At 41.1% G+C, this 14269-nt stretch overlaps 1 protein-coding gene across 1 annotated transcript in view; it reads right to left on the reverse strand.

The window, feature by feature from the left end:
- Nucleotides 1–14269, reverse strand: part of KCNK10 (potassium two pore domain channel subfamily K member 10) — a 63892-nt gene that overhangs the window by 23767 nt on the left and 25856 nt on the right. Inside the window, exons 2-3 of the mRNA XM_069858640.1 lie at nucleotides 13583–13911; nucleotides 5379–5496 (exon numbers count right to left, since the gene is read on the reverse strand). Coding sequence (XP_069714741.1) covers nucleotides 5379–5496; nucleotides 13583–13911 — 447 coding nt within the window. The remainder of the gene's footprint in view (nucleotides 1–5378; nucleotides 5497–13582; nucleotides 13912–14269) is intronic.

Consider the following 14269-nt stretch of genomic DNA (forward strand, 5'->3'; position numbering starts at 1 on the left):
TGAGAAGAAAAACAGTTGTCAGACTCTCAGAAGTTACACGTGGCTTTTTAGAAAAACTAACGAGTTTAGAAAACCTGCAGTTCCTGCATACATACCTTTGTTCCACATGCAATTCCTATTTACAGATTTCCCAGACAAGCTACTTCCTATGACTTAGTTCTTCTTGTAGCCTCAGTTACCCATATTTTCTATAGATTCAGGTCCTGTCTATGGTTGTAGTTTGATTAATTAATCTAGCTTGACTTATCACAGTACACAAATCCCTCTGTGCTGGCCTGGTGCCTGCATGCTGCTGCTCCTCTTGGGCTGTGCCAACGACTTCCTGATGTGAGCGTGATTCATCTGACAAGGTTCACTCTCAGTAGTTAGCTCATAATTTCTTCAGCCCCTCATCACACTGACTAGTTACAGCCTCCAAATTGTACCTACACTACACTAACCTGCCCTTGAACTCTTTATTCAGTTTCCCTTTTAACCTGACAACAAAAAGCATAATATTTGTGTTTCATGAGGGCTTTTTTAACTTCCTTTTATGAAGGAAGTTTTCAAGCCTTGGTCTGAAGATCCTACTCCATTTATATTCAAAAATCTTCATTGCTGTTGTTATAAAGATGCATAAGCGCCTGTGTTCCATCCTCTATTAGGGTAATGGAGCTGTGACAGATTCTGACCAAGACGTAATTATCCAGCCGCATATCCTGAGTGAAAACTCTGATTTTGGCCCAAGCACATTTGGCATGTTTGGTTTTAATTTATAACCTTGTAACTACAGAATAAATATTACAGAATCACAGAATCACAGAATAACCAGGTTGGAAGAGACCCACCGGATCATCGAGTCCAACCGTTCCCATCAAACACTAAACCATATCCCTCAGCACCTCATCCACCCGTCCCTTAAACACCTCCAGGGAAGGTGACTCAACCACCTCCCTGGGCAGCCTCTGCCAGTGCCCAATGACCCTTTCTGTAAAGAATTTTTTCCTAATGTCCAGCCTAAACCTCCCCTGGCGGAGCTTGAGGCCATTCCCTCTTGTCCTGTCCCCTGTCACTTGGGAGAAGAGGCCAGCACCCTCCTCTCTACAACGTCCTTTCAGGTAGTTGTAGAGAGCAATGAGGTCTCCCCTCAGCCTCCTCTTCTCCAAGCTAAACAACCCCAGCTCTCTCAGCCGCTCCTCATAAGGCCTGTTCTCCAGCCCCTTCACCAGCTTTGTTGCTCTTCTCTGGACTCACTCCAGAGCCTCAACATCCTTCTTATGGTGAGGGGCCCAGAACTGAACACAGGATTCGAGGAGCGGTCTCACCAGTGCCGAGTACAGAGGGAGGATAACCTCCCTGGACCTGCTGGTCACGCCGTTTCTGATACAAGCCAAGATGCCATTGGCCTTCTTGGCCACCTGGGCACACTGCTGGCTCATGTTCAGTCACTGTCAACCAACACCCCCAGGTCCCTCTCCTCCAGGCAGCTTTCTAGACAGACTTCTCCTAGTCTGTAGCACTGCACAGGGTTGTTGTGCCCCAAGTGCAGGACCCGGCATTTGGCCTTGTTAAACCTCATGCCATTGGACTCTGCCCAGTGGTCCAGCCTGTTCAGATCCCTTTGCAGAGCCTCCCTACCCTCCAGCAGATCGACACTTCCACCCAGCTTAGTGTCGTCCGCAAACTTGCTAAGGGTGCACTCGATGCCTTCATCCAGATCATTGATGAAGACATTGAACAGGGCTGGACCCAGCTCTGAGCCCGGGGGAACCCCACTTGTCACTGGCCTCCAGCTGGATTTCACACCATTTACCACCACTCTCTGGGCCCGGCCATCCAACCAGTTTTCCACCCAGGAGAGTGTGCGCCTGTCCAGGCCACAGGCTGACAGTTTCTCAAGCAGAATGCTGTGAGAAACTGTGTCAAAGGCTTTGCTGAAGTCCACGAAGACCACATCCACAGCCTTTCCCTCATCCAGCAGCCGAGTCACTTTGTCATAGAAGGCGATCAGGTTGGTTTGGCAAGACCTGCCTTTTGTGAACCCATGTTGACTGGGCCTGATCACCCGGTTCTCTTGCATGTGCTTCATGATAGCACTCAAGATCACCTGCTCCATGACTTTCCCTGGCACTGAGGTCAGACTGACAGGCCTGTAGTTTCCTGGGTCTTCCCTGCGGCCCTTTCTTGTAGATGGGCACAACATCAGCCAGCCTCCAGTCCAGTGGGACTTCCCCAGTTTTCCAGGACTGTTGGAAGATGATGGAAAGGGGTTTGGCCAGCACATCCGCCAGCTCCTTCAGTACCCTAGGGTGAATCCCGTCCGGCCCCATAGACTTGTGGGTGTCTAGTCGGGCTAGCAAGGCTCTGACCACCTCCTCTTGGATCATGGGAGCCTCATTATGCTCCTCTAGCTCCTGGGTTTGTACACAGACGGAATGACCCTCCTTACGACTAAAGACTGAGGCAAAGAAGGCATTAAGTACCTCGGCCTTTTCCTCATCCCCTGTTACTGTTGTTCCTTCTGTGTCCAATAGGGACTGTATGGTCTCCCTAGTCCGCCTTTTATTACTTATATATTTGTAGAAAGATTTTTTGTTATCTTTCACTGACTTGGCCAATCCAATTTCTAGCTGAGCCTTAGCCCTTCTGATTTTTTCCCTACACAATCTCACTTCCCTCCTGTAGTCCACCCAAGAGGCCTGTCCCTTCTTCCAGAGCCCATAAACATTTCTCTTCTTCTTGATATCCCTCAAGATCTCTCTATTCAACCAAGCTGGCTTTCTCCCCTGCCGGCTTTTTTTCCGGACCACGGGGATGGCTTTCTCCTGAGCTGCTAGGACCACCCTTTTGAAGAGCTCCCAGCCCTCCTGGGCTCCCTTGCCCTTGAGTACTGTCTCCCATGAGACTTCACCAACCAGCCTGCTGAAGAGTTCAAAGTCTGCCCTCTGGAAATTTAATGCTACAGTCTTGCTAACCACCCTCTTCACTTCACCTAGAACAGAAATATTGGGAACATCTGTACTGTAGAGATGCAGTTCTCCACCTGTCCTAAGCAGTAAACTACATGTAGTCATTACAGTCTTTTCAGACACTTCTTCTTCCCTTCCCCACACCAGCCATGTGACTTTAACCTTACGAATCTATGTAAAGCATTATGGCTCCAATAGTCATTGTGTTTCTGATAAAATGTTAATTTTAAAGTGAAAAAGAAAAGAACTGTGGTTGGCATATTAGCAACTTTTTCTTTCAGATCACGTATATTTATTGAATATAGAGATATGTATTCTAACCGAACATAATAATTTGGATATTAAAAATGATCACACAATCACAAATCACTGATGAAATAAAATGGAAACACAGAGCATCCACAGAGATGGAGATTTAAGTGGCTGCTTCATCTACAGCAATTCCTCCTGGTCCTTGGGAATTAAGGCTGGGCTTCCAGGTCCTAATCTTACTAGGTTTGCGTCACTAGCACTGGATATATCTGTCTGTCATGGGACAGTGAAAGGTCTATGCTGACACACAACTTCACACAACCCACAGTCCTTTTAATGGACGCACCAGTGATCCCACATTTCTCCTAAAAGTCAAAAGAAATCCAGGCTTCACAGGCCAGTGGACTGAGGTTGACAAGGTAGTCTGTTGAGTTTCTGACTAAAAGGAGCCCTAACAGGGTTCTGGTGAATAAAAGAAAATAATTTTCACACTCAGACACGATACGTAGACTTTATGCAGCCCATAAAAACCTTACTCATGGAGAAATGTGGGCAAAAATCCAAGCTCTTTCAATAAGTTATTTAAATAGCAGATGTCAATGAATATGCCTACATAAACTACGCTTGTGACATTTATTTTAATAAGTAATTTAATAAGTTATTTAAAGCTTGTTACTTGGGTATATTAAGTAAACAGATATTAAAGGAGGGGTTTCTTACATTTGACTCTGAAGTGTTTACTTTCTTGCCATTTGCTGGTTTTATGAACCATTAAAAATACATGGTAATGTGGCTTAGTATATATAGGTACGCTCTATACTTGTATGCTCTATACAATCACTCTTTCACTCTCACTCTGACAACACAGAAAAGGCAGATCCAAAGGCAAAGACTCTGCTGTTTCAGATGATCAACACAGCGAGTCTTGTAACTGCCCCAGGATTTTTTTGTTGTATTGCCTGTATAAAGAACATGCAGAATTCTGTCAGATTCTCACACTTTAATTAAGGGTTATGCAATTGTCAGTTTATTTGTCTACACAGTCACCAGCGCGTGCATCACAGTTGTAGTACAGAGAAGCACTTTATGCAATATTGAAATCAGCAGAAGATTCAAAGACAATGCAAATAAAAAGCAGCAATTTGCCAGTGATTTCCAAATGATATCTCTTGACCTCTAACTATGACAGCACAGAAATCAAACTTAAAACCATAAACCCACTGTATAATTATCAGCAGATTAACTTTATCATCAATGTAATCAGATTATCATTTTTTCCCTTCACACCATCTTCTGAAATTCCAGATGCTTTAACAATCTTCAAGAGAGAGGTTAGCTCATAGAGGAGATGATAAAAACCTTAGCATATCTAAGGCCAGCATTCAGAGGTCAAAAGACTAAATACATTGGACACAACACATAAGGAGGACAAATGCATAAGGGGCCTGAATAATGAAGTTACTAAAATTAATGGTTCAAGAAAACTAAATGGAGAAGTTCAGTATACCCTTAATCTAATACAAAGAATGTGTCAGTGTTTCAAGGCCATGAATTCTAGAACAGAAAAAAAATGTTGTCTTTTTTTAAAACAACATACAATTTGTGGAATTCCTTTCAAGTATTAGTATGAAATCAAGGATGTATTTAAAAAAAGATGTGATACTCATGTGAATACATTTCCAGTTACAAAGATTAGAGTACGAGAAGAATTATAACACTTAAATCAAACTTCAGAGCATAAGCCAAAATTAACTGATGTACTGAGGAAGAAAGTTAAACTTATGGATAAATTAATCTATAATATTAATTTATATTAAATTAAAATACAAATTCCCAACAACCATAGCATAGTTATTTCACCTGGTATTGGTTCTTGAACTTTTTAGTGAAAATTTAAACCACCAGCATCTACATCAAGAACAGGGTTATAAAGCCTTAGCTACTTCAGTGCTACTTGGTTTCAGTTCAACACTGCTATTCCACCCTAACTGTGTAAACAGCTTCTGATATTTACCCATAAGCTCAATTCCCTTGACATGTACCAAGGGGTGTGTCTTCTGAGAACTGAGAGAAATACAGTTCAGGCACTTTATTTCTTTGTGATCTACGTTCCTTAAATTTATTTCATTATTCAGGTCTCAGTGTAACTGTATTTTAAAAGACAAACAATAAACATACCTATTGTTGTGATAACTGTTCCAGCAAAGAAAAAGGCACTTCCAAGGTCCCAATGACTGCTGTTGTTAGAGGAATTTCCTATGGGACTGACTCCTGCATTATCAGCATCAATAGCATGCTGCAAACAAAGATACAACACATCAGCCTTAGGTATGCCTTACCATATCCTATGCAAATTGATATAAACTCCAAAGAGAAATTTCTAGGACCATGGAAACAGCTTGGATTTAAACTTTTTAATACCTGTTCAAAGTATAATAGTATTTTCTGTACAAAGGAGCTAGATATATGACTGAACTAAATAGCTATTAAGGTGGAGGAAAGACTCAATATATAGACAAATAACAAAAAATACAAAGCTATTGAGAAATAGAGGACTGCCATTACAAGTTCAATAAATACTGTTCATGTAGCAGTAACTGCCAAAGGAAAAATTCCCCAATGGGAACAGCTGATGTTAGAAGCAGGAAGAATGGTGGTATATATAAATAATGTTTGTGAAGTCAATTGAAGCTAGTCAGCCAAGGCCTTTAATCCCCAGAAAATTAATAATTGATGAAGATATTTGTATTTTATGCTAAATAGAGAAAAAATAGTGTGTGTGTATATATACAGAGAGAGATCTCTATATATATCTATATATCCAATTTTAAACGAACAAATACGATAGCTATGGAAGTGTCATGAAACAAGTTTGTGAATGCTAGGACTTCCCAGTTGCCACAATGGACATGATCGCATGTCCGCAAATACAGCATGATACAGAGACTCTCAGCTAGTGCCTAAATGAACTAAATCCAGAACAGAAGTTGAGGTATCTATATTGCTCCTGGGTCACTGTCCTGTGTCTCACACAGCACTGAATCAAACCCAGTATACATATCAGTCTGCTGAATATTTGCTTGGGGATTTCTAAAAATGCACCATACTGTATTATGGGGACATACACACTTGCCTTTCATTGTTCATGGTCCAAAGGAAGACAGAGTTAAATACATCAGCCTCCAAAGCACAGAAATAAATCTCACAGCAGCAGCTGGCACATTCAGCTGCTCTAAGTTTACTTTTGGGATGTCCTTTGGTACATACTCTATAGTTGCTGGCAGATTTCATGCAATCTATTGCCCATTGTAGAGAAATTCAGACCCCACTCTGGAACAGCAGCTAAAATGACTGCCTTTCAAAATACGTCTCTCCTTCCCAAATGTTCCCAACTGAGATTAATTTCCAATTAAAAGCAATGCAAAGGAAACTAGCTTCTCTCTCTGCCTCTTACCATTTCCAGCATTCCTTTCTCCTGTTCTGTTCCAACCTCCCATCATGTTGCTGTTGTCATGCTGCTCACTGTACTGCCAGATCTTTCCCTTCTCTCTCTCTCTCTCTCTCTCTCTGGTATTTGCTCCTCCTCCTAAATATTGCCACCAGACATTAGCCTTGGTTATTACAGTGAACTTACTGCCCGGCTCAACAGAAGAGACAAAGTGCTGCCTCTTACATACTTTCTTTGACTTAGTTCAATACAAAATTTCCACTTATCAATATACGTTTGTTTTGGCTTTTCTTACTCAATTTCTTTAACCACTTCTCTTATCCCTCTCATTTATGATCTACAAGTTGTCACTGTGATTCTTTTTTCACCTTTTTCTATACAGACCATGTACAAGGCTAATCATTCTTGTTTACCATTGCCCACTTATCTGTTCATGTCTGTGACTTCTCTCCTAATCTCCTCTATAACCTCATATTCTACTGTGCTTTTAGTACTGACTTTTAAATTCATCCATTTAACACCTTTTCTATCCCTAGCTTTCGTGATACACCTTTGTCCTCATTCACCTTTTCCCTCTAATGTCTCATTTATCACATCCTTTTCTTCCCCTTCCATTTTGTGCAGTACCAGGGAAGTGATTGTGCCCCTGTACTCAGCATTGGTGAGGCTGCACCTCAAATACTGTGTTCAGTTTTGGGACCCCCACTATAAGAAAGAGATTGAGGTGCTGGAATGTGTCCAGAGGAGAGCAATGAAGCCAGTGAAGGGGATGGAGAACAAGCTTTATGAGGAGTGGTTGACAGAACTGGGGTTGTGTAGCCTGGAGAAAAAGAGGCTGATGGGAGACCTTATCACTGTTTACAACTGCTTGAAAGGAAGTTGTCAAAAGGTGGATGGATGTTGGTCTCTTCTCCCAAGTGACAGGTGATAGGATGAGAGGAAATGGCCTCAAGTTGCATCAGAGGAGATTCAGATTAGACATCAGGAAAAATTTCTGCACCAAAAGGATTTTCAGGCACTGGCACAGGCTGCCCAGGGAGATGGTTGAGTCACCATCCCTGGAGGTATTTAAAAGATGCATAGATTAAGTGCTCAGGTATATGGTTTAGTAGTGGACACGTACTTGATGATCACAAAAGTCTTTTCCAAGCAAGCAATTCTATGATTCAGTGATTCTGTATTTCCGACTGACTTCATTGTCACAAATGCCTCTCTACCTTGGGCTAGCTTTAGCTAATCTGCTCCCCAGTTTTTAATTGTTCATCATATTGCCCTACAAAAAGGAAAAGGAGTGGGAGAAGAGGCACATGGGCAAGAAGAGAGGCCAGGTTATATCTAAAGAAAGAGATCAGTACAGGCTAACTTTTTCATCAGTCAAGCTACTGCATGCCAGCTGATTGTGAAATTCAAGCATGAACAAGCTCCGGATGGGACTAATTGCATTTCATGTGAGCATAAAGCTCAAGGTTCCTCAGTACCTGTCCATACATCAAGAAACGGGGATATTGGGAAAGGAAGTGTTTAGGATCAAACCCTTTGAAAGGGCCTCCAACCAGCTGCCACCATACAGTAGCTTGTATGAAAGCAGATCATTTTTTTATTTACCCAGAAGAGCGTAAATCAGCATAACAAACAGGTTGCCTTTTTAAATAGGCCATGACACATGGTCAGCTATGCTGGCATGTTACTTCTGCCAAGGAATGCTGCTTGCCAGCCCCTTGACAGTGTGAATGTCAGTGAGCTAATTACAACTCTTCAATCACATTGGAGTTTACACAATTTAGCAAGTCTGTTAGGGCCAAGCAGTAACCTCTGAAGTGGAGTTCTGTTGCCTTAGGTAGCTTTGAGATTTGCAGGTTCCCTTCTTATCCAGAACAAGTTCATTTTTTCTTTAAAGCTTGACTGACATCATTCATTTATAAATATCCAACTATCCCAATGCTATCTCTCAATACATAATTTTGCATACAGTGCTGGAGGACAGAAAGGAATCAGTAAGAGGAGAGTAGCCCTGTAATTAACAACACTTAAATAAGCAATTTGAGGTCATGTGATGAGTAAAGAATGCCCTACCACCACCAGAAGTCCACCTAAACAGAAGTATTCTGCTAGATGAAGACTGACACAAAACTCATACAAGGACACAATCACTGGCAAGACTCTCCCAGATAACAGAGATAATGAAATTTTACAATAATTTTCCATCTGTGAAACTTCACACAGGCTACAAGGTCTCCTCAGAGCCTTCTCGTCTCAAGGCTGAACAACCCCAGCTCTCTCAGCCTGTCCTCATATGGAAGGTGCTCCAGCTCTCTGATCATCCTTGTAGCCTCCTCTGGACCCATTCCAGCAGTTCCATACCCTTATGTTGAGGGTTCCAGAACTAGAAACAATACTCCAGGTGAGGTCTCACAAAAGAGGAGCAGAGGGGCAGAATCACCTCCCTCGACCTGCTGGCCATGCTTCTTTGGCAATGCCTTCTGGGCTGAAAGTACGCATTGCTGGCTCATGCTGAGCTTCTCATCAGTCAGCACTCCCAAGTTCTTCTCCACAGGGCTGCTCTCAATCACATCATCTCCCATTATGTATTGAAACTGCGGACTGCCCCAGCCCAGGTGTAGGACCTTGCACCTGGCCTTGTTGAACCTAATGAGGATCACACAGGCCCACTTCTCCAGCTTGTCCAGGTCCGCCTGGATGACATCCCATCCTTCCGGTGTAGCAACTGCACCACTCATCTTGGTGTCAGCAATAACTTGGAATATCTCAAAAGGCTGAAATTGTCTTTCTTGCTGTTCAAGTAACCAAAGTGTCCTAAAGCTGATAGGCAGATAGGCCTGAGGGACAAAATTAGCAGAGTAAACCAAAGTATTCAATGCTATTTTTTTAAACATGCATTCCTGAGCACAATTTTCAGTTTTGTTCAGTTTTTTTGAACTTGTGACACACAAAAGACCATCTCCAGAGGTACAAGCAAAAGGTCTAATAATCAAATGAGTGCCTATCCAAAATATGAACTCTTACAAACATAGTTAGCCAGTAAAGCCTGACAAGCTTATTTCCAGATCTGCTTCCTTTTCAGCTTACATGCTAAATCTAATGAGTTGCTGTAGTCATTAGTGGACATTGATAATGTGATTTAATTCCCAGGTGAATGATTTTTTTTTTCTGTACTATAATCACTCACACTCCTAAATTAAACCCTGAAGGCAAAAGAAGAGAGCAGCCCACCAATGACCTAGCTTCTCACAGCAGCAGGCCACTGTCTTATGTCATTGCGCAGTGCTCAGTATGAAAGCAGGGTTCATTGCAGAAGTTTTTACTCATACATGGGGCACAAGTTACATGAAAAGAGAATATGAATACCCTTATCAGGTCCATAGGAATTACTTTGCCAAAGCATGTCTTCCTGCCTGCCTCTCCTAATGACAGATAACCTCTGATCTTTCTGACAGGCATAACCTCCCCATTATACATTCTAAGTGTGCATTATTACAAAGGCAAGATGACTTATTCTTGACCCCAGCTACAAATAAGCTTATCCTATGACATATAAGAACAAAAAAAGAGTTTTGTAATATGTCAGCAGGTGTGACTAGCAATGTTATTTTTCTTTGTACATCCAGTAACTCAAGTCCTGCTGTCTTCTGCTATTTGTTCAAATGGGTACAATATAGCTAAATGTAATCGAAGTACCCAAAGTTTCATTGTCTTTTAGCATATTCTTTTCTCTAAATCTGAAAACTCAAAAGTGTTGAGATAAAGCACACAATTTTGTTATTTTCTTAGTCTGGTATTCACCATTGTGCCAAGCTATAGATCACATTAAGTATTAAATAATGAACTTGCTTCACTGCAAATAATGTCTTTAAAAGCAGAAGGGGGCTTTAAAAATGTACAGTTAAGAACTTCCACTTCAGGCAACTCTGGACAATATAGACTGCACTGAGGAATACTCGCTATTGTTAAGAAAAATTTATCTGTAATTGTGTTAATATTAGACAGACCTGAACCAAAACTCAAGAGATAAATACAAACTTAAAAAACTTTGAATCTTCCAAGAGATGTGCACTGCTTTCATCACTATATTACTTCTGAAATCTATGAATGAACTTCACAGTCTGGACTCATCAATTCACATTTGTGCTACCAACGTTAATATTTGCAATAAGTTAGTGGAGATCAAGTTGGAAAGAATATCTCATCCACACTAAATTTTACCAGCTTTCTTGTACAGTTCTGTACACCTTCCTTACAGGTTTTCCAAAGAAGAGTCCTTTGAAAGATTGAAACATAGGTAAAGGGGTACATTTTTCCATCATTAGCCTTGTGAAGACTATGACATTCCTTTCCTTTTTTCCCTAAATGATTGTTGCAGAGCCACCCCCAAGTAAAAGGATACAAGACAGTTCTAATGTGTTTCTTTTTGTAGTTTTTCCATATTTTCCAAAGCACAGAGGTGAATCAATGCAGTCAATCTAGAGAGTATGAGCTGTGTTCCTCTAAAGGCTTTCATGTAGTCAAGTAAATTAATTCCTTAGCAGCACCAAGGTGCTGACTGCACACAGCTCAGCAGCCAGGACCCGTGGAGGTTGCTGCATCAGTCTTAAATCACATTTGTAAAGGCAGTTGCAGAATTTGGTGCAATGCAGAAATGCATTGTGACAGCCAGGGAGAGGTCACTTTTGAGATCATTGACATGAAGGCATGAAAGCACAATATCAACCACCTGACATTATCTTCAAGCAGCGGTTCACTGTTCTCCTGTGCAAGTCAATTACAATCATAGTTTTCTCTATCGCCATGACCAACTACATCCTTGGAGCCAGTTTCACTCCCAGACACACAGAAGAATCTAAGGAACTTCCTATTTATTGACAAATCTGTTTTAATATTTCACATGACTTGACCTTGGCCTTAGAGCATTCACATGCTAAGCTGCTAAACCCATTCAATTTACTTTTGCAAAATGATTTGCAGTTAACCAGTATAATACCTGAGGACACAATGAAATCTCAGGAGATATTAAGATTTGTTTAGAATATCTGCCTTCTCATGACACAGTATGCCTCATTTTTATTTTAAACTCACCACTTTTGAGGTGCAAGAAGGAAAATACTGTGTAAAATAAAAAATTAAAACTGGTACACAGCTTAAGCTAGAGAACAGGGGCTATTTAGAAATCTTTGTACTGCAGTCAGTATAGAGTAGTTCGCCATCCTGCTGAGGTGCTTTGGTTGTTGCACCTATTGTGTTCTGCGTTCTGCTAGAAAAGACAGCATTTTGAATATCTTTTTATTGTGACATCTCCATCAAGGGAATATGAATTTCTTGCATTTAGTATTTTTTACAATTCTTTAATCAGCGAGCACACATTATACCTAAGGAGTTGAAGGAAATACGGATCTCTGCAGTATTGGCATAAGAAACATGTCTGAAGCAATATCCCTGGACAGAATTCACCCTGCCAACCAAACGTGTTCATCTGTCTTTTGCAGACAGATGAAGGATGTGATCCAAGCCAGCCCTGATCCAAAAGCTGTATAGTCACATCAGCACAATACCACTTCCTGCTGAAGCAGGTTAGCTACAGTACCAGGCTGCCCAAAGGTACAGGTACACAGCTTCTGACTCAGAACTGACCTGTCTTCTGTGAACACAGAGCCCAAGCAGGGAGAGCCCACATCTATCTGCAAAGAAACAGAAAGAATTTGTTTTGCTTAGGAGAAGCAGAAGAGCATCACTGTCTACATGTGTGGGCAAAGGAAAGGAGTCAATTGAGCAACGAGGTGTTTTCTGTGAAAGGAAACCTCAACATGTTTAGGCTGAAAAGTACAATGCTTTTTCCATCACAGCAATGAGGTACAGGAACAACTTCTTGAAAGAAATACTAAACTTATAAATTTAGTTCACTTATAGAAAGGGTTTTATAACACAGTTGGGTGAGTGGGCACAAGAATCCAGGGGATAGCTCTGTGTTCTTTCAAACAGCCTGAAATCACAACAGAGCTCTGGTGTGACACCCCCAGGGGAAACACATGGTGCTCTTGGAAGGCTCAGACACAGATTCAGGTCTGAATACAAAGCTGAAGTTCAACTTTGGAATATATCCCCTAGGTATCTCACATTTCTTACCTAATCCCTATTTTCTCCAGGCTAATTCACAGGTTTTTAGGGATCCTAGAAAATACTTTATTGAAGTCTTGTAAGATCCATAATGCCTTCCTGGTGTACAGTTTTAATCAACGAAAGATAACACTATCCTTGATAGACAATTCCTGCATGTTTTTCCATTTTCCACTTATCCCTACATATTTGATATTTATTTCCTTCAAAATTTATTCTAAACCTTTGCTTCATAGACCAGACTAAAAATTCTGTAGTTCTCAAATGCCAATTATTTTCTATTTTTAATTGTATACTTCAAAATCATTCATTTACCTAACGTTGCAGTAATATTCAAGCAAATTAATATACCAGTAAGTCTGGAATTTCTGGTTGAATATTTATTTCAAAATTCCTACCTATCATTTTGTTTGCTCTCCTTACCACTGTATTTAATTTTGGAGGAATAATTAAGAATAATTAGTATAACTAAGAATAATTAGTATCGTTTGAAAACTTTCAGAGACAATGGGCAAATGTCTTGCAAATCTGTCACATCTCACAAAAATTTCTTCCAGATATTAAGTTCTGATTTTCTCTGCACACATTTTTCATTATTGTAGTGAATACATTTAATCTTCATTTACAGTATTTTGGAGACATAGCTTTGTTTCCTGGACTTTAAAACGACTGGGAAAGAGCCTGCTCTTCACGCTACTCATTGCGACGGTTCTGTGAAAAATTTTGTTCCCTACCTACTCAGCTGATCAACAAACCACCAAGCAGTTTATCCTAACTTCCAAGAAGTACTCTTCTTTACATGGCCTACCTGAATCAGTGTCTCCAGCTCCAGCTGGGTTACACAGATGTGCTCCCGAAGAAAGTCAGCCTTCTCTAGTGCGATTGTGTTTTTCTGCCGGCTTTCAAAGGGCTGCTCCAGGGCACGAAAGACAAGTCCTCCCGTCACCAGGTAAACTACCACCACGACAAAGATGGCCACCACTGTTTTCCACTTCATGACTGTCTGCAGGCCTTGAGAAGGGGCTTCCATGGTAGCAACAACAGTGGCTCGGGAGGAAATGGACAGTCGTGGAGCTTGGTAATGCCCGTTAGTTTTGGGCTTGGGTTCACAAGCTGGCGCTGGTGTGGGAACAGCCACTGAAACACATAGTAAAAAAAAATCTTATTCTAAATTAAATCACTAAGAGTATGACCTTGATCTTCATATACAACTTTCCTAAATCCATTTTCAAGACTCTCCCATAAGCCATGTTATTCACACAGATGCAACTCTTACCTGGAAGGCTCCATGTGTGCTTTGTTCATCCATACACAAAGTACTTCAAGGGTTTGTTTCATCCATCACCTCTAGAACTGAACAGGTCGGTTTCATATGCAAAGATTTCAGAAGGATGAGGAAAACCTTTTATCCAACATGAACATGGAATTTTGACTATTAGGATATAAGTTACACAAGCTGGTGGGTGGTGAGGGACTCTGGCAGCGATTTATATCC

The sequence above is a fragment of the Phaenicophaeus curvirostris genome, chromosome 5 (genome assembly GCF_032191515.1).
Source record: "Phaenicophaeus curvirostris isolate KB17595 chromosome 5, BPBGC_Pcur_1.0, whole genome shotgun sequence".
Lineage (NCBI taxonomy): Eukaryota > Metazoa > Chordata > Aves > Cuculiformes > Cuculidae > Phaenicophaeus > Phaenicophaeus curvirostris.